The 20672-nt window shown below is 37.7% G+C and overlaps 1 protein-coding gene across 1 annotated transcript in view; it reads left to right on the top strand.

The window, feature by feature from the left end:
• Window positions 1–20672, top strand: part of LOC135214311 (follistatin-related protein 5-like) — a 276003-nt gene extending 255331 nt beyond the window's left edge. Inside the window, exons 10-21 of the mRNA XM_064248473.1 lie at window positions 2366–2523; window positions 2926–3052; window positions 3958–4055; window positions 5345–5540; window positions 10888–11031; window positions 14253–14368; window positions 15124–15234; window positions 15416–15520; window positions 16097–16247; window positions 17057–17254; window positions 17886–18032; window positions 19138–20672. Of these exons, the coding sequence (XP_064104543.1) occupies window positions 2366–2523; window positions 2926–3052; window positions 3958–4055; window positions 5345–5540; window positions 10888–11031; window positions 14253–14368; window positions 15124–15234; window positions 15416–15520; window positions 16097–16247; window positions 17057–17254; window positions 17886–18032; window positions 19138–19367 (1781 nt within the window). The 3' untranslated portion in view covers window positions 19368–20672. The remainder of the gene's footprint in view (window positions 1–2365; window positions 2524–2925; window positions 3053–3957; window positions 4056–5344; window positions 5541–10887; window positions 11032–14252; window positions 14369–15123; window positions 15235–15415; window positions 15521–16096; window positions 16248–17056; window positions 17255–17885; window positions 18033–19137) is intronic.

The raw sequence follows: 20672 nt of genomic DNA, 5'->3' as shown, positions 1-20672 counted from the left end.
AATAATATTATGCAGCTTTCACCCCAGTTTCCCTACAACTGTCACTATTATCCGCTAATGTTATCCCGCCAATCGAAAAGTTTGTTTGCAACCGACGATTTCAAAACTTCTGAATTAGTCATATATGCCGCGATGATAACACGTAATTGCGATTGCGTTATTGTAATGTCGGCGTCGAACTGGAACGATCTGCTCGTCGGAACAGATGTAGTTGAAATGGAGTTTGTATATGTGTTGCATCGAGACTATACTATTTTTTATATTCCAGGCCTGACACTATTCAGGAAACGACAGCGGCCAATTTCTACCGCTGGATAGAGTCGTAATTTTGAGTCCCTTTGGTCTTAGTCTGTGTTTCATTGAATCTGTACACCCCCATAGGGGCTTAGTGCCTTCAGTGCACCTCACGCAGTGCACTGTAGGCATTACTCTAAGGTTCGTTGCAGCGTGCCTTCGGCCCCTAGCTGCAACTCCTTTCGTTCCTTTTGCTGTATCTCCGTTCATATTCCCCTTTCTTCCGTCTTACTTTCCACACCTTTTTACTGCCAATTGCCTGTTCAGACCTGAATGACCTCTTACGTTTCAGCACTTGGCCTTGGCCCGAAATTCTATATTCCATTCCTCTCTAATATATCAATGGGATTTCTTTAACGAATTCTGAATTCATGCGATATTTTCACCTCCTAGAATGAATTTTAGTGGTTGGTTTTAGAGCCTGTGAATTAATTAAATAATTTTTTGGACTATTGTTTAATTCCATCGTGATTGGCTATTATTTTTGGTTTGGGGAAATTTTGCTCTTTTAGTGTCTGGGGTATGTATGAATTTTAGATGATTTTTCTAATATTTGTCATGTTTATTTGTTACTGGGGTGGTGGGGGGGGGGGGGGGGCGCGTTTGCTTGGATGGAATCCAATTCTACATATGCACTATAATTTTTTTTTTTTTTTTTTTTTATTGTTACCTAGTCTAAGGAATATCGATTATGAGATTTTTTTGTCAGTGCGTGGAGTATGTGTATATATATATACATATATATATAATATATATATATATATATATATATATATATATATATATATATATATAAGTCTATCACATTACCGTGATTCATATACATATATCGGACTACAAATTTCCATTAATACTAATTCGCTCTACCTCGGAATTAATATATTTTCATATATGTTTAACCAAGGGGGAATTTTAAGCGATAATAGAATTGGCGATCGACAGGCGCGAACCATCGACCTCTCAATTCCAGGACTGGCAGTGCAGCCCTTCACTGCCAGTCCTGGAATTGATAGGTCGATGGTTCGCGCCTGTCGATCGCCAATTCTATTATCGCTTAATAAATTCCCCCTCGGTTAAACATATATGAAAATATATTAATTCCTAGGTAGAGCATATTAGATATTAAAGGACATTTGTAGTTCGATAATATATATATATATATATATATATATATATATATATATATATACAGTACGTTTTAATTAAGTCATATTTTCACACCGATTTTATTATAGACGAGCCTACCCTTACTCGACAAAACAACGGTAATATAAGAGAGGGTCAAGACAAATGGTCTCGAACCAGGGGGCGGTATTTACCTTCCCAAAGCTTGGACGGGGGAGGTACCTTCATTCTGCATACTTGCGCATGAGCCAGTAGTGAAATTGGCTGACCCGGGGTTGGACGACGGCGTGTAATGAAATTTGGGGGAAAGTAGTCGTTCAGTTCATTATATTTTGTTTTTAATTTTATTTCCTTGTTTTCTTTTATTTTATTCTTGTTTTATATAGGATTTCGTGAATTTAATTTGTCAGTTCATTAATAGGTTCTTAATTTGTTAAGTATATTTTTTTTCCATTTTCTATTCTTTATACGGTCACGATGCATTCTTTCATGAGGGCGTTTTAATATCATTATATTTTTTACTCCATCATTTCATCTGTTCTTCAGATTTTTCATTTTAGCGTGTTATCTTCATTCACATATTTATTACAAAGATTTTTATTCAGTTTCAGTACTCTATTTTCGTTCTTATTTCTTTATGTTGTTTCTCAATATTCTCCCCTTTACTTTTAATGTTTTCTTATTTATTTTACATATTTCATGCCCATTTTCGTTTCCTCAACATTCTCCTCTTCATTGTAAGTGATTTTTGACAATTTCAAGTTATTTCACGCCCGTTTTCACGATGATTTGAACTCCTCATTCCATGACTCTCATCTCCACCCGAAACGTAAACAAAGCCTCTACTGCCGCAGCAGCTGTCAACTCGCTTCAGACTCCTGCCGGTAGAGGCGCTGCAGTCACCCTCACGTAGACCCCCCTTTCTCTCTCTCCCCACCCACCCCAGGCGTGTCCGTGGTGTCCCTCGACAAGGCCCTAGAAGTGAACCACGTCTCGGCCCGCGTCGAGGACAACCTTGAGATCAAGTGCGACGTCACTGGGACCCCATCGCCCCCCATCGTCTGGAGAAGGAACGGGCTCGATCTGGCCGCTTTGAATTCGGAGGTGGGTTGTTTCTAATGGTGTGATACTTTTGTGTATGTTTGTACTAGAATTTATGGTAAGGTTGTTTTTATAAACCGACATATATACGTCTGTCTATATATATATATAATATATATATATATATATATATATAGTATATATATAATACATAGATATATATATATATATATATATATATATATATAGATTATTGTTAGATTATTTCTCTCTCTCTCTCTCTCTCTCTCTCTCTCTCTCTTCTCTCTCTCTCTCTCTCTCATACATTTCTGGTATCGCTTCATGAATTTACACCCTCAAAATACCAGACATCCACCGTCGTCATCTAAAATATATTCATAATAAATTAGTAATTAGTTTCATAAACTTGAGTGATTGATTAATTTTCCTGGCGCCCTCCTTCAGGACATCCGGGTCTTTGTGGACGGGTCCTTGTACCTGACCAGACTACAGCTGATCCATGCAGGAAACTACACCTGTCACGCTGATCGCAACAAGGATGTCGTCCAGACCCACATTCTCACTGTGCACAGTAAGTGTCTATATACTACCGTGTATTCGTCCTTATTGCGTCTGGTCAGAAGTCTGAGAATTGGTCGTCAAGTCTGTATTGGCTCCTGTGTTGGAATGACGTATTATTATTATTATTATTATTATTATTATTATTATTATTATTATTTTAATTAGAAGGTCACAATCTCGAAAAGAACAATCTGAGTATTAAAAATCCACAATTATATAGTTTATTTTGCATAGTAATATACTGTACTATATAATTGTGGAATGGAATTTTAATATATTATTATTATTATTATTATTATTATTATTATTATTATTATTATGATTATTATTATTATCATCATCTCAGGGTTATTTATTTAGAGGAAATAAACCTAAGACGACAGAAATCTATATTTATTATATATTGTCATTGATACTATTATTATTATATTATTATTATTATTATTATTATTATTATTATTATTATTATTATTATTATTATTATTATTATTATTATTATTATTATTATTATTATTATTATTATTATTATTATTATTATTATTATTGTCTCAGGTTTATTTATTTAGAGGAAATAAACCTTAGACGACAGAAATCTATATATATTATATATTGCCATTGATATTATTATTGCAATTATTATTATTATTATTATTATTATTATTATTATTATTATTATTATTATTATTATTATTATTATTATTATTATTCAAGATTTGCGCAGATTCGTGCCAGAGGAAGTTTTAAAAGACGGCCTTAAACCATTACACCTCTTGTCACCATTTACTCTGAAGATTCCTCTCGACACCGAGTGACCTCACAGGTCCCACAGGTTGACCTTTTGGGTCCCAGTCGTCATATATATTCTATTCCATTCTGGTTCTTGTTTGTGACGGTACATTTTCTCTTCGCTTGCAGCCGTGCCAACCGTCCAGGTGACTCCACACATCCAGAGCCTGAGACCTGGAGAAGAGGCTGTGATGAGCTGCAGGGCGACAGGGGAGCCTTTCCCAAAGGTGATAACGTTAGCAGATTTTAATACCGTCGCTGCTGATAATGATAATGATAAAGAGATTAACATGACAATGATCTTCTTGGTCATTTCTTAGAATTACGGTGTTTCCTCTTAGATGTTGAACTCTGTGTGTGTGTGTGTGTGTGTGTGTGTGTGTGTGTGTGTGTAGTGTGTGTGTGCGCGTTTGGTTCGGTCTGTTGCTGCTGATAATGATAATGATAAGATGATAAATGTTGATAATGATAATAAGAGATTAACATTATAATGATCTTCTTGGTCATATCTTAGAAATACGATGTTTCCTCTTAGATTTGCGCTCTTTGTGTGTGTGTACGCGTTTGAGTTCAGTTAAACTAGTGTAAGGACAGTTTTAATATTATATAGAAAAAATCTACTGAAAGCTATAATGATTTTTTACAAGAAGCCGAATGTCTGTTTAAGTGTGACTTGATTTGATTATGATTTGATTTATGAAATTTAGGTCTTGAGGACGAAAAGGAAAAAAAAGAAAATAGAAATTTTGTTAAGAGTTGTTTTCATAAGGACCGCAGTTGGTCAAAGAACTGCTGTTGGCGAAGGGTATTTTTTGCAAAAAATACTTTTGCAAAGGGTATAAGGTGTCCTTTGCAGGTTGTGCAGATAGGCAATTGATCTTCAACGAAAAATGTTGTTGAAAAATAATGAACACAAGAACCGCTTTTAGCGAGAATTCTTATCAAGTTAACTGAAGTCGATAAAAGTTTTTTTTTTTTTTTTTAATATAGTCAACGATAATTTTTAGAAGTACTGATAAATTTTAAAAGTATTAGCTAAAGCTTGCTTTTACGAAGGCCATATTTGGTGTGCCTTTTTCCAAAAATTACATTTCGTCAAGTACTTGTTTAAAAGACTGCAGGCTGTAATGTTTTTTTTTTTTTTTATAGGAAGTATATATGATAAAGGATGTTCTTGCAAATTGTATAGGTGATAGAGGACGTTTTTCATAAACTAACAAAAATAGTGTTTTTACAAGGTGTGCTGCTAAAGGACGCTTTTTATATATAAATTTATAAATAGGCAAGGCATGCAGATATTTACAAAAAAAAAAAATGCAGTTGACAAAAAATGCTCCCAAAAGAACAGCAGTCGAGAAGGCGCCTTTATACCAGCACCTCAGTCGGGCCAGGGGCTTCTTTCCAATTTGAGAGAGAGAGAGAGAGAGAGAGAGAAGAGAGAGAGAGAGAGAGAGAGAGAGCAGACTTACCATCTCGCCGCATTCAAATCTACTGAATCTTCCCCCTTCGCCAGCAGGTAGAATGGCTGAAGAATGACGAGCCCCTGCGGGTGGACATCCCCCACAAGTACCAGGTCGTCGGGAACGGGACGCAGCTGCGCGTGCGCAACATCGGCTACGCCGACACAGGGGCGTACATGTGCCAGGCCACCAGCGTGGGCGGGATGGCTCGAGACATCAGCTCTCTCGTGGTTCAAGAGAATCCAGCTCCAAGTAAGTCAAGTACCTTCATATATATATACATATATATATATATATATAATAGATATATATATATATATATATATATATATTATTATATTATATTCAGTTAGGTTTGCGTTTTTTTTAATGACAGAGTTTTTGTTTTTGTGTTAGTCTTTACGGCCGTGATGTGCATTATTTATTTTCTCCTCTCTCTCCTCCTTCTCTCTCTCCGAGTCATCCTCTCTCCTCTCCTCAGTTCTCCTCCTCTCTCTCTTCTCTCACTGTTTATATTATATATATAATATATATATATATATATATATATCTATATATATATAATATAGATATATGTATATAGTATATCATACTGTATATATTTGTACTATACATACGTGTTTATATATATTATATACTATATATATATATCTATATATATAAGATATATATATATATATACTTATATTATTATATATACATTACACTAGCGTTACACAAACCAATTCCTAGGTCCCCCACCCCCCGGTGGGGGGGCCAGAATTAAATTGAACCTAAACGCGAAGGGGGGGGCACAGCATATAAATTGAGCACGGAAAACATATCAACATGGCCGAGCGCCGTTGACCACTGTCAGTAACACCGCCTGGTTATGGAAAAAAAAAATTAGTTCCAACGGGACATTTGCATACAAACAGAGCATATTTTAACGCCCGCAGTAATAATAGAACTGGCGTTTCCCTGTGCTCTGGGCAGCGAGTTTGTTTATTTATTTATTTTTTTTTTTGGGGGGGGGGCCGTTTCACACCCATGATTTCATTTTTATTTGCGCTTAGATCTTGTGTGTGTATGTGTGTGTGTGTGTGCTATGTGGTAGTGCCCGTATTTGTGTGTTTATGTGTATATAAAATACATATTTGTAAATAAATAGATTTGTGTATATATTTGTGTATATATAAAAATATATATACATAAATATGTATGTATATATATTTATATAATATATTTTATATTTTATATATAATATGTATATATATAAAATATATATATATAGTATATATATAGACTATATATGTATGTGTGTGTGTGTGTGTGTGTGTGTGTGTGTGTGTGTGTGTGTGTACGCTTGTGTGGTGATATTCACTCACGTATTTAAGAGAAACAAAGCAAATTGGACTTTCAGCCTATAATCTTTTTCTAGCCCAGGCCTGAAGAAAACGTGAAAAAAAAAGCGAAAGCAAATGTAAGGGGTTAAGATGGCTAAACTACATATAAATAAAGCGAGAGACAGACCGCCTCTCGAAGGAAGGAAGATTATAATAATAAGGAAAACCAGAAGTAAGGAGAAAATTCCGAAACTCGTAGACGGAAGGGAAGAAAGAGCCTGTGAAGTGAATATATTCCGAAGGGGATTGACAGTCAGCTGTCAGACTCCCAGTCTCTGCCCACAATCGAAAATGTTTGCTCCTGGTTACTGGATGCAAAGATGTGTAAGAATTTGTCTTTATAAGGAAAAAAAAAGTAAAATAAAAAAGAGGAACAGAAACTCTGCCTTTGTTTGTGAGCCAAACAATAGTATACTGCTTTCCGTAATCAGGTGTATACAAAGGTGTATCAGGAAAGAAGTCTCTCTCTCTCTCTCTCTCTCTCTCTCCTCTCTCTCTCTCTCTCTCTCTCTCTCTCTCTCCACACTAGCGTAGCTTGCTTGAGAAACGGAAAATACGAAAGAATGGAATTCATTTAGATAATAGAGAAAAAAAAACATGGTTTATATTTTCTGCTCTCTCTCTCTCTCTCTCTCTCTCTCTCTCAGTAAACAACAACAGCAACCTCTTCACGTAGAAGTAGGTATATATACATTCAGTAACAGTATTCGAGTCAAATGTCAGCCATCTTGGTTTTTTTTTTTCGGGACAAAGATTTATCTGAACAAAAACTTTGAAGCCTCCTCATCCTCCTCACAAGGAGCTGAGGAGGAGCCACGGTAGGAATTGGAACCGCGAAGGAATTAGGAATTAGAATTATGGAGAATAAATATAATGTTTATTATATTTATCCGTAGTATGGGGGCTGGAGGATGGTATGTCTTGGAATTGCCTGAGAGATCATTTCAAATGGAAATTAAATCAGTTTTAACTGGTAATTAAATTTTAATTGGAAATTAAATAAATTTCTCCTGGAAATTAAATTTATTTTAACGAAATTAAATTTTGATAAAAGATTCAATCAATTTTAATTGGAAATTTAATCAATTTAAACTGGAAATTTAATCAATTTTAACTGGAAATGGGATCAATTTTAACGCGAAATTAAATTAATTTTACTTGGAAATTAAATTAATTTCAACTGGAAATGTAATCAGTTTAATATGGAATGAGGGAAAAAAAAAGCTTTGTGATTTGGAATCAGACGTCATATGTTACAAAGAAAGGTCTCCTGAGTTTTACAAAAGGTCATCGTCATCTGAGGTCACTTGAGTTATAGGAAAGGTCACCTAATTTATAAGAAAGGTCACCTGAGTTATAGGGTCATCTGAGGTCACTTGATTTGTAGGGACGGTGATCTGAGTTATAATGTAGGTAGGAGTTGTGTATGATTAGACATTATGCACCAGTTTATAACATAGAACATCCCGGAATTTTTAAAAAATGCATTAAATTTTGGCATTTTATATAAAAATAGATTAACATACGTGAGTGATACGTACCCCATGAAAATGTATACATTAACGAATCGTATCATTTCGTTCATTCTTTTTTTCACTTATAATACATAAAGATTTGGTTTCACTTTTCAGAGAATGAACTCATGATTTTATGTTTTTCATTTTTATATCCTCCATTTAAAAACGACATTTCAAGAGGACCAGAGTTACCCGACGTTCTGGTTGAAGTGGGCTGCCGAATTTTAAAGGTGGAAATTCGTTTTCATAATTGATTTTGCTGGCAGAAGTTTTAGGGAATTTGGGAATATCAGGAAGAATAGCTTAGATTGCCTTTGCATATTTAACGTACATTTCCTCAGAAATAGTAAAGAAAAAAAAATAAATAAAGAAAAAAAACTCCAAGACCGTTGTTGGTGTGTGTGTGCGCGATTGTTACGACTAGCCTCTTCAAGACAAAAGGTACTCGGAATGCGCAAGTTGCCTACTTCCCACCCCCCACCCCCCCCCTCCCTCCCTCCCCCACCCCAAAGCAAAATCTCTTGGGGGGGAAAAAAACCCCGGATGGAAAATGTTTTCTATGAATGCGTGAGTGCCATTGAAGCTCGCCAAACAAAAGCGTCTCGGAATGCGCTAGGGTTCTGCTGAAATGATCTAATGTATCTTGAGGGTCTCTCTCTCTCTCTCTCTCTCTCGATCCCTGGACGAAGAAGGAACTATTATTACGTCATGATTCCTAAATAACGCCATTAGCATCTCTTGATTCATAGCAGTGAGCTGTGTATGTAGTATGTGGCTATTGTTCGACTTGTGTGGGCCACTTGGGGTGGATAAAGGGACGGAGAGTTAAAGAGAGGAAAAAGTGAAACCCGGGTTCGATTCCCAATCGGGGCGAAGCAGTCCAGGCACCTTAGAACGTACATGGCCTTCATGTGACTCACATCGGGGTAGAACCTCTGTCTCTCAGTTGAGAGGCGAGGGCGCTACCAACTGACCCACATTTTTAAAAAGACATAGATACGGTCTCGATGTGAGCCAGAAATTATATCTGTGAAACACGTGCTCTTGCGTTGATGAGGTCCTTAATATATAAAGAGAGAGAGAGAGAGAGAGAGAGAGAGAGAGAGAGAGAGAGAGAAGGAAGTACCAGTACATGTTGCTGTGGATACGATCCAAGACGCCAGTGTCTATAGTCACATCAACCGTGCATTTGATGTCTAGGCCCGTCCCTAACGACGCTCCTGATTGGCTGTTGAATAAGCTAGTCACAGGGCTGGAAACTCTCAGTCTCTCTTAAGAGTTCACATGGGCAGGATGTGTGTTCCACCTCTCCTGAGGCATACGTTTGAAAGACGCATCCCACAGAAGAGGAGGAACACACATCCTGCCTATGTGAACGCTCGAGAGAGATACTGAGAGTTTCCAGCCCTGAGACTGGTTTATCAACAGCCAATCAGGGGCGTCGTAAGGAACGGGCCTAGACATCAAATGCACGGTTGATGTGAATCTACTATGGCTACTAATATCGTGTTCTGAGATTGAACTTCTGGTCGATTGCAGGAAGCTCCCGCGGGAGAGGGGATAATCTTTTGCTTAATGAACAGCTTATACACGATACACGAAATGTCAGGCTGCCGGAAGGGATGGTGGAGAGAGAGAGAGAGAGGATAAAAGGCCATTTTTTTCAAATGATTTCACGGGAACAATTTTTTTATGGTTGAGAAAAGTTTGTTCGTTATTTTTGAAGTGTTGTTTTTAATTTTTTGTAGTATTACTAAGGGAATTTGATTGAATACCAATATAAAATGTGGCAATAATTAGTCATGAATTCATAAAAAATGCTTTATAAATAGAATTAATTAGATTTGAATTATACTTCGCGCTTTTACCATCTTCATATTTCTATACCTGAGCCTCACTAGTAGTTCATTCATCACCTCCCATGGATTTCGCCGTTCTCCTCTGTACTTTAGTTGTTTGTGTGTAACACTTTTTTACTCTTATTATTTTAGTTCCGATTCTCCTTTTTCTTCTTCCTTCTTTCTCCCAGTTAGTCAGGAATATGTATCCTTTCATTTCATGAGCAGTTTTTCCATTGTAATTCTTCAAATATGTTCCACCCATTCTTTCGTTAATCGGTCATTACTTCCGCACGTCGTTCGCTATAACACTCATCTTTCGTCAAATTATTCGTTTTTAAACAGTTTTTCACTTTTCCCCAATTAAGATATTGTATGAATCTTTGCTAAACCGTCTCTTCGTTTTCTTTTCTGTTAGGATTTATTTTTTATTTTTTTAAATTTATTATTTATTTTTATTTATTTATTTATTTAATTTAGCGAAGCTGTTACTGCCTGTCTCATTTATTTATTTTGTTGTTGTTATTATTATTATTATTTATTTATTTATTTATTTATTTTTTGCGAAGCTGTTACTCTCTCTCTCTCTCCTCTTCTCTCTCTCTCTCTCTCCCTCTTCTCATCCTGCCATCCATAACCACGTTCGCCTCTCGTAGGTACGTTCAAGACTTTCACCAGTTCTTGTCACTTCTCAAGACTTTCGCCAGTAGCAGTCACACTCCCCTATGCACGTCCTCTTTCCCTACCCATAAAAAAAATACACCCAAAGTCTGTCCGTAGCCCTTCATCACTCATCAGTAAGTCAGACAATCGGAGAATGGATTAACAAGTGTTTTCTCTCCTACTTCCCTCTACGAAGCCGGCGAACAGCAAGAGAGTCGCGTCTTCGTCTTCCACGACTGGGGAGTGGCCGTGTACGAACCGGACGAATGCAGGCTCTTCCACGTCATCCAAGGAACTGACGTCATCCCTGGGACGCAGGAGTACGTCTGCGGAGATAAAGGTCAGGAATGCTGAGTCGTGCTATGTTTTGTAGTTTCTAGTATTTGCCTTGCTGTATATCCTACATATATACCTATATATATATATATATATATATATATATATATAATATATATATTATATAATATCTATATATATATATAGAATATATACACACACATAGGTATACATAAATTTATGTATACCTACATAAATTTATATATATTATATATATATATATATATATATATAATATATATATATTTAATAAAATAAACTATGAATAAAGTTTACAACCAGTGAAGGATTGGAGATTCTCAGTCGAAATATATAAGTTTAGTCAGGTATACATAGTGTTTAATGGAAATTTAGAATTACATAGGACACTTAAATTACAGTAAAAAAGACACCCAGTAATATATTTGTGAGTCATATCACATTACTGTGATTCGTTTACATACATAGAGCTACATTTTTAATATCTAATTCGCTGTACCTCGGAATTAATATATTTTCATATATGTTAACCGAAGGGGAATTTTTTAGTCGATAAGAAATTTGACGGCTCACGGGCGCGAACCATCGAACCCAACAAATTCAGGACGCACAGTGAAGCCGTAAACAAACACCGCCATCGACTAAAAAATTCTCCTTCGGTTAATATATATGAAAATATATTAATTCCGAGGTACAGCGAATTAGATATTAAAGGACATTTGTAGCTCGCTGCACACACACACACACACACACACATATATATATATATATATATATTATAATATAATATATATATAAATTATAATATATTATATAAATATATATATAGATATATATATATATATATATATATATAATATATATATATATGTGTGTGTTTGTGTGTGTGTGTGTGTGTATTCTCGTAATATATATATATATATATATATATATATATATATATATATATATATATATATATATATATATATATATATATATATATATATATATATATGTATGTATGTATGTATGTATGTATGATTCTCGTAATATATATATATATATATATATATATATAATATACATACATACATACATACATACATATACACAGTGTCTTGCGTTCAGGTTCTATTTTGACGTTCAAAATCGAATAAAAGATTTCTAGTGGCAACGTTATCCAAAAGCATTTTGGAATCGAGAATTAGTAGAGCTCTGTCTATTGTCCATTCCATTTACATAACCTCTTTTCATTTCCAAAGTAACTCAGGGTAAAAACTTCCATTATAATTTCTTCTCAAGTGTCTTGTTGAAGTTTTTAGCATATTTATAGTTCTTTGGGTAACTTGTCTCATTCTCAGTGAATAACAGATGACGTACTTACTTAATTGTGCTCAGTCTTCGTGGCCCCACGCTATTTCCGACGGACTAGACTAACCTTCTTTTGTTTTTTTTTAAATTAAATTTTCGGCCTCTATATGCAACCCCCTTTCATTCATTTTACTGTACCTCCATCCATATTCTCTTCCTTCCTTCTTACTTTCCACCCCTCTCCTAACGACTGATTCGTAGTGCACCTGCGAGGTTTACCACTTATTATTTAAACCTTCTCAAACCTTTCTGCCGTCAGTTTCCGTTTCAGCGCTGAATGACTTCGTAGGTCCCAGCGCTTGGGCTCTGGTCCAAATTTCTATATTCATTTCTTTGGTCTGTATTCCGTTACTCTTCTTCGCCACTACCTCTCTCTCTCTCTCTCTCTCCTGAAACTCCCTGTCACCCAACATTGCTTATTCACTCATTCTCGTCGGCGGCGAGATGTTGTTTAAGATCTGTTCAGACTCCTGCTTAGTCCTTGGAGCGGCGCCCCCGAGGAGGAGGAGTCCTGCTGTAGCGAACATGTACACTCTCCAGGCTCTTTTCGAGTTCGTCTTCAACGAGTTTGGGAGGTCCCGCGTTTATATCCTTAAGCACGTACCTTTCTCCTTCCCTCAGTTGCTGGGTTTCTATCTCTCTCTCTCTCTTTTCTCTCTCTCTCTCTCTGGATTGTGCTACGGGAGAGCGAGCGAATCTCTCTCTCTCTCTCTCTCTCTCTCTCTCTCTCATTAAGTTGCGTCTGGTGCCACGGCGAAGCAATAGTCTTTCTCTTTCTCTCTCTCTCTCTCTCACACAGCTGTGTCCCTGTGCCAGAAGGAAGCAAGTCTCTCTCTCTCTCTCTCTCTCTCTCTCTCTCTCTCTCTCTCTCCTCTCCGCTCCTCTCTTCTCCTCATCTCTCGTCTCTCTCCAATTCTCCTCTCGTCTCTCTTCTCTCTCTCTCTCTTCCCTAATTTGCGTCTGGTGCTATGGAGGATTAAGTAATTCTCTCTCTCTCTCTCTCTCTCTCTCTCTCTCTCTCTCTCTCTCTCTCAGCCGGAGGATCAGCTGCTCTTTTGGATTGGACAGGGAATTATGTCCTTGGTTGTTAGTCGACTGCCGTGGATTGCAATTAGGGATTAACCAACAGCAGCAGAAATCAATAATTCTCAGATGGGAAGCCGCTTTGGAATTCTTTTCCTGCTTCTAGTTTTTATTTTCTTCACCTTTCATTATGATTTTCGTCCCGTTTTCTTGTATATCCTCTCCTTTTCCATTTCCCTTCCCTTCTGTGTATTGTTTATCTTCTTCGTGTTTTTATGGTTTTTTCTTATCTTCCATTTCATCTTCCTTTCTTTCCCTTCTCTCTTCATTATCTTATTTCTTTTGTTCAAGCTTTCCTTTTTTTTTCCCTTTTCTCCTCGTCTTCTTCATGTCTAGACTAGTTAAAGACGCCAGGTTTCTTTCTTATCTTCTTCAACATTTAAAAATATAGACGAATCGGCAACTCTTTCCGAGGGGCTGGAGAATTTGACGCCATGAAATGTTTGAGAAAAGTCATGACAGGTTCATTAAGGATCAGATTTGTGAGTCGAGGAAGAAACTGATGCCTTGGCAATAGAAAAGAATTTTTGGGGGAAATATGACTTGGTGAATTGATTGTTTGAAGTTCACAATTTATAGTTGAGGAAGAGGAAATACTGCCTTTTACTTTGCCTCTGTTCCCGCTTCCTTCTTCTCCTGTGCAACTCCTCTAACTGGCATTTTTATCTTGCTGTCCAACCACACCAACATTATTTCACTCAGTTCACCTCATAGGTCCCAGCGGTGGGCCTTTGGCTTAGTTTTTATATTCCTTGCTTTTTATAGAGTTTGTCAGTGAGAACTGAAGTATTTTTATTTCACCCCCCACAGGTACCAACTGCTCCTGGGGCAGGGCCATCAACGTCGCCGAAAGATACATCTACGTGACCCAGCCCAGACGGGATCGCGTCCTTGTAGTCTCCGTCCAGCAGATGGTCGTTGTTGACGTAAGCAATCTGTGACCTGTTCGTTGTTAATGACAGTTCATGGTGAATATGATTTATTTGTTAAGAACCGTTAGATAGTCTGCTTGCATTGTGTACGTTTATGTGAAGGTTTGAGTCATAGGTATGATGTCTTTATTAGGAACCGTTAGATAGCCTGCTTAGATTGTGTAAGTTTCTATTTAAAGATTGGATAGAAAATTATGATATCTTCATTTAAGAACCGTTAAATATTTTGCTTGTATAGTGTAAATTCAAGTTCATGTTGGACAGATGATTATACTAACGCTGAACTAAAGAAATAATTATGCTAGTGCCCTGCTGAAGAAGGGATTTTTTCATATATATTTTTATTTCCATACAGAAACAAAGAAAAAATTCTTATACTAATCTTGAGAATTTTTTAAATATACATTTTAATTTATACAGAAACAGAGAAGAGTTTTTTCTTTTTTTTAAAGGGGGGGGGGATTTGTTAATATATATTTTTATTTATATAGAGAGAAAGAAATGAAAACTTTTTATACTAATCTTGAGAATTTTTTGAATATTTAATTTTTATTTTATACAGAAACAGAGAAGAGTTTTTTTCTTCTGTTTTGGGATTTGTTAATATATATTTTTATTTATAAAGCGAGCAAGAAAAGAGAAAAACTTCTTATACTAATCTTGAGAATTTTTTAAACATACATTTTTATTAATACAGAAACAGGATTTTTTTTTTTACTAAGCTTGATTTTTCGTCCTCATTCCAACAGGTAATTGTGACTGACCAGTACCCGGTAGAGGTGTCCTATGTTCCCAATTTGGACCAAGTTTGGGTTTTGAATTGGCGATCCACTAAGGACGAAGGTGTCAAAACCATCCAGGTAAATAATCCTCTGCATTCGCTTGCGTTTGTGCTTAAGGTGTCAAAGTATCATGTGAAATGTTGATGGCACCGTTCTGTTATTCATTCGCTTGTGTTTGTGTTTAAGGGGTCAAAATCCCATGGAGAATGTTGATGCCACTGTTCTGTTATTCAGTCTTCTTCTTTCATTTTTTTTCCAGGTCATTCGTGATGCCTCCCAGAAGAAGAAACACCACACGGTTCACCCAGAGCCCATTGACGGTCACTTCGACCTCGTCAAGAACCTGTTCGTGCCTCCAACACAGGTGAGAGAGAGAGAGAGAGAGAGAGAGAGAGAGAGAGAGAGAGAGAGAGAGAGACTCGTGTTGTCTTAGGTCGCGGGTGTCTGTTCTCGTATTGCTGCAGTATTTCATTCGATTTAAGTGAGAGAGACTTTGACGTGTGTGTGTGTGTGTATGTGTGTGTATACTACATATGTTTTGGTCAGAGACATTGACTTTTGGTTTTAAATCGTGTTTTTTTTTTATTATTTCTGGTACAGGTTAGTGGAAAATGTTTCTTTGTATGCGTGTGTTAGTTATTTTCAAGTCGTGGGGGGTTTTCTGTTTTGTTGACAGAAGTCAGTGGGAGATATTGCATCGTATTTTATTGGATCAAGAAATTTTAGTCTGCCTGTTTCTCTCTCCACAAATGAGAGATATTATCTCGTATTTTCATGGCCACAATGACCCCATAAGGCCACCAGAGTAATAAGAATATTAGTCTGCTTCTGAAAATCTACCATTGTGTCAAAATTTGATGATTATTACTCGAGCTTCTTTACAAAATTGGCCGTTGGTCTCCATCTCACGAGAGAATTCGGGTCTCTCTCCCCTTAACAGGACCTGGGCCACGACTTCCGGTACGCTTACGTGACGCACACCAACCAGAGGGGCCTGTACAAGCTGGACTTGGCCAACATGAAGTACGTGAAGACCGTCGATCTCACTCCTTACAACTGCGTCCCACAACACCTCGTGTTTTCATCATTACGTGAGCTATCTGCATTTGTTGATTTTTTCTTAATTGTATGCCCTAGTCGTATTCTCTGTTACTCGTAACACCTTTTGTTAACAGAGGCTGTCTCTCCCTTGGCAGCAAAGTTGCTAGGTTGCCCGGGGGTTGATAGATCAGACAGGTGTTATGATAGCAGTGGTCACTGGTAACGAAAACGATTATTTTCTATTAAACCCAATAGAAACACCTCTAGTAGATCTGTTTTGTAAACTCTCCATCCTGTAAATACGTCCACTCATTAAGTCATAATATATCCTGTTTGCATTTCAGGACTAATTTGTTATTTGACTTCACATTTCTGCTGCTTCCAGAAATTTTCCCATCACTGATATATATACCTATTTTTCAGCTATTTCTTCTTTCCATTTCATTAAATACACTCATGTTGCCCACAACCCTATTCCTCACTTAGATGTTACAATGCATATTTTTATCCAGCTACCACAGATTGTGGAATGGTCGACTTCTTTCATTCTTGTGCCACTACTTTTGAACTCGCATCCCATTTGTTCTTGGGCCTTTGCCATTATCAAAGATTCCCCTCCTTTTCACATTCATGTCCGATCATTTTCCCTCGCTGGTCCTGTTACCATAACTAAACAGTAAAATATTTCCTTTCCCACTCTTCCTCGACTTTCAATTTACCTGTTAATGTCTCCTGCAACTCCTCCAGAGGGCTTGGTAGTCATGGCCATGGTACCATAACTAAATAGTAAAATATATCCTTTCTCACTCCTCGTCAACTTTCAATTTACGTGTCGTGTTTTCTCCCGCAACTCCTCCAGATGGCTTGGTAGTCATGGAGTGCCACGAGCCAGTGACAGGGCGCCGGACGGGACAGCTGGTTTTGGACTACCTGACCGACGCGGTCCTGAGCCACAAGACGACCCTCATGGGAACGCCCCACGTCGTGCCTGATTCGTCCCTCGTCATCACCGTGGATACTTTGTACCACGTCAAGATCGTCGTCCAAAAAGTTACAGGTGAGGAGTTTGGGGAGGGGCGCAATCAGGTGTTGGTTTTACAGGTATACTGTCCTAGGGTGTTCCTTAGGGGTAGTATCCCCTACAATACCCTTAGCGAGAGACGTCCTAGAAGGAACCTAAGGTTATTTTCCGAGTGACATGTGCGGAGTGGGGCAATTAAGTCTTGGTTTTACATGTATAGGGCCCTTGGGTGTTCCGTAGGAGTGGTATCTCCTGCAGTACACTTAACGAGGGACGTCCTAGAAGGAACCTAAGGGTTTTTTTTCGCCGAACATCCAATAGACCTCGATTTCATTGTCAGTTACTTATCCTTTGTTTTTTGGTGGTTTCCTATCTAGCTGTCCAGCTTCTTTGACTCCTTGATCCAATGTTTGCACCTCATTTAAAAACATTCCTTTTTGTGAGTCCTATGGGAGTTTAGAAATGTGCATCAGTGGGGTCGTTGAATTAATTTTAGATTATATTAAATAGATTTGTATGTATAATTTCCATATGAATACCACACACTCAGCTTAATATTTATATAGATAGTGAAGGATAAGGATGGCTGTAAGGCGTGGAAGACGTTGCACTGATTGCAAACGAAATTTTGGGTGACATTTGCAACCTTTTTTCTTTCATTTTCAAGACCACGGTCTGGAGTACGTCTTCGACGTCATCACAACCCTCAACGTCAGTGACGTCACGTTCTTCCCTTCGAGGCTGACTCACAGTTACGACATGTACGCCGCCTCCACGGACAAGGACGACATCTTCTTCCTCGACCTGCACACAGGTAAGGTCAAGACGTGTCATTGGGGAAGGGGCGGGGTTAGAGATCTTTGAGAAAAGCCAAGTCTTCTCTGTAAGTTCCTGGCCCTTTGTTAGAAAAAATTTCAGTGGGGCCTTTATTGAAGATTTTTTTGGTGGGACCTTTGTTGATTTTTTTTTCTTGTTTTCTGTTTTTATGTGGGGGCCTTTGTTGAAATGGTTTTATTTTTCTGTGGGGTCTTTGTTGAAAGTTTTTTGTGGGGCCTTTGGTGGAGATTTTTTGTGTGGCCTTTGTTGAAAACATTTTTTTCTGTGGGGCCTTTGTTGAAATGTTTTTTTCTGAGGGGTCCTTGTTGAAATATTTTTCTGTGGGGTCTTTGCTGATTTTTTTTTGTGGGGGCCTTTGTTGGATTTTTTTTTCTGTGGGGCCTTTGTTGAAGAAAATAATTTTTTTGTTGTTCGGACCTTTGTTGAAATTTTTTCTTATTTTCTGTTTTTCTGTGGGGCCTTTGTTAAAAAAAACTTCTCTTGGGTCTTTGTTGAAATAGTTTTTTCTGATGGTGTCTTTTTTGAAAACTTTTTTTTTTTCTTCTGTGGACTTGGGCTAGAAGAGTACATTAAGTTTGCCTGTCCCATTAGCCTTTGCTCTTTGACCAAACAGAGTTGTCACTGAAGGGTATTGAAATTAGATGCCAGTAGTGTGCACAAGACATTAGGTGTCACTGTGTTGATTTGAAAGAGTGAATGACCCCAGAGTGTATTAAAAATGTGTGCTACTGAAGGGCAGTTGAAATGATATGATTCACTAGCAAATACATGAAAGAATGGGGCTCCTACGGGAATGTATTGAAAAAGAAATAGGTTTAAATCAATGGTTGCCAGTAAAGTTTGTAAAGTAATGAGTACCACTGGAATGTAGTTCAAGAAAACCAAAAGAGGGATATATTAGTGTAAAGTCATGAGTGCCTCTGTTGTTCATTTGTAAAATGGTTATTTAAACGAGTAAGAGTCAGTGAATTGCATTCAAAATAAATTAGGTTTCAGTAAAGTGCACTGCTAGTCATAGAAGACATTTGTAAATGGCTGTCAGGAGATGGAAATTTGATTGCAACGAAACCTCTCGCCAACAGGGAAGGTCGAGATGATCACAGGAGTGGGCAAGGCCATGTCCCCATCACTGGCCGAGTGGGGCAACACCAACCGGGGGATCGTCTCCTCCGGGGTATTTGGGCACTACATGGTCTCCCCAGCGGAGGCTGCCATCTTCGTCATCAACGGCGAGACCCGAACAGTCAACTGCGAGATCGGGTCCCTGGTCCATCCACGCCTGGCCGTTTGGGTCACCAGGAAGTACATCTAAGGCTCTAGATTTAGGCAGGGGAAACGAGAAGAAGAAGAAGAAGAAGAAAGAAGATGCAGAGGAAGAAAAAAGAAGTCGAGGGCCATTTTGTGAAGAGTAGAGAAATCATACTTCTTTTGTTTTTTCCTGTTTCTTAGGGGAGGTTTTAAACTTTGATGCTTGGTAAGATCTGGCAATTTTTTAGTCCTGCTGGGTAGAGGGAAGCTGAAAAAAAGCCAAGTGCAAGAGGGTCGCTGGATCATTTTGTTTTTATCCCTACTGGACACGCATTCCGTTCGGCAGCTGTTGAAACGATTAAAATGGATGCGCAAATCTCCGTCAGTCTTACGATTTAGAGAAACGAAACGACAGCTTGAAGTCTCAGACACATATATCAGCATTAAGAGCCTCTGTGAAGCAGATTCCAAAGTTTGACATATTTCGTGTGGGCTTCGAGGTCAGAAGTTGATGTAGTAGATACTGAAAATGTAGTTAATTTTCTTATTCATGGTAAATAGGTCGTGATTGGTTCAAGAATTGCCGACTCAGACTAAAAATCACATCTTTTTAAATAAATTAATTTGATCTTGTGCGAATATGAAAACAAAAAATTTTGATCTTGAAAAATCTTCATGTTTTAGAGGCAATAGAAAACCCTTGCCCTCTGAACTTGATTGGTAAAGATTCATATAAATGGGGAAAAATATTTTTTTCCAATGCCAGCCAATTAGAAAACGTAGTTTTTCCGATAACCCACGAATGGGCAATAATTCGAAGCTGCTAATAATAAGATTCAGGAATATTAAGTACTTGAACATGAGGGACACGAACATCTTCACGTTAACAGCCCTATATTATAGTATATATAAAGCTAATTGCAAATGTCAGTGGCATTCTCAGTCAGTCATTGATGATGTCATGGAAGACGAAGAATAGAGAGCCCGATCTAACACCAGCAATCAGCTCTCAGCTCTCCTGCCTTACAAATGAGAGACGAGGAGAATTCCAAGCGCCCCTCGTCTGTCGCTGCATCTCGGGACCGTCTCGAGTCTCTAGACCATTAGGGCGTCGGCGTGAGCATACGCTAGTCTTGGCTTCATTTAAGAGAAATCTGAAGTAGCAGCAGCAGTAGAAACGTTTCCAAGTGGGATTTGCAAAACGAGCAAAAGGAGGGTGACTTTCCAACGGCTGAAACTACTACTGTACACCTTGTTCGTTGGATGTCACCCGTCATCACCCTCTCGCACTCATTGGCCCAAAGCAAGCGATGCCCCGGCTGAAAAAACATCGGATCAGAAGCAACATAAAAAAAAAATAAAAAATAAA

Source organism: Macrobrachium nipponense, chromosome 45 (assembly GCF_015104395.2).
Source record: "Macrobrachium nipponense isolate FS-2020 chromosome 45, ASM1510439v2, whole genome shotgun sequence".
In the NCBI taxonomy this organism is placed as follows: domain Eukaryota; kingdom Metazoa; phylum Arthropoda; class Malacostraca; order Decapoda; family Palaemonidae; genus Macrobrachium; species Macrobrachium nipponense.
The sequence above is the reverse complement of the archived record's forward strand: the minus strand, read 5'-3'. Positions and strand labels throughout refer to the sequence as shown.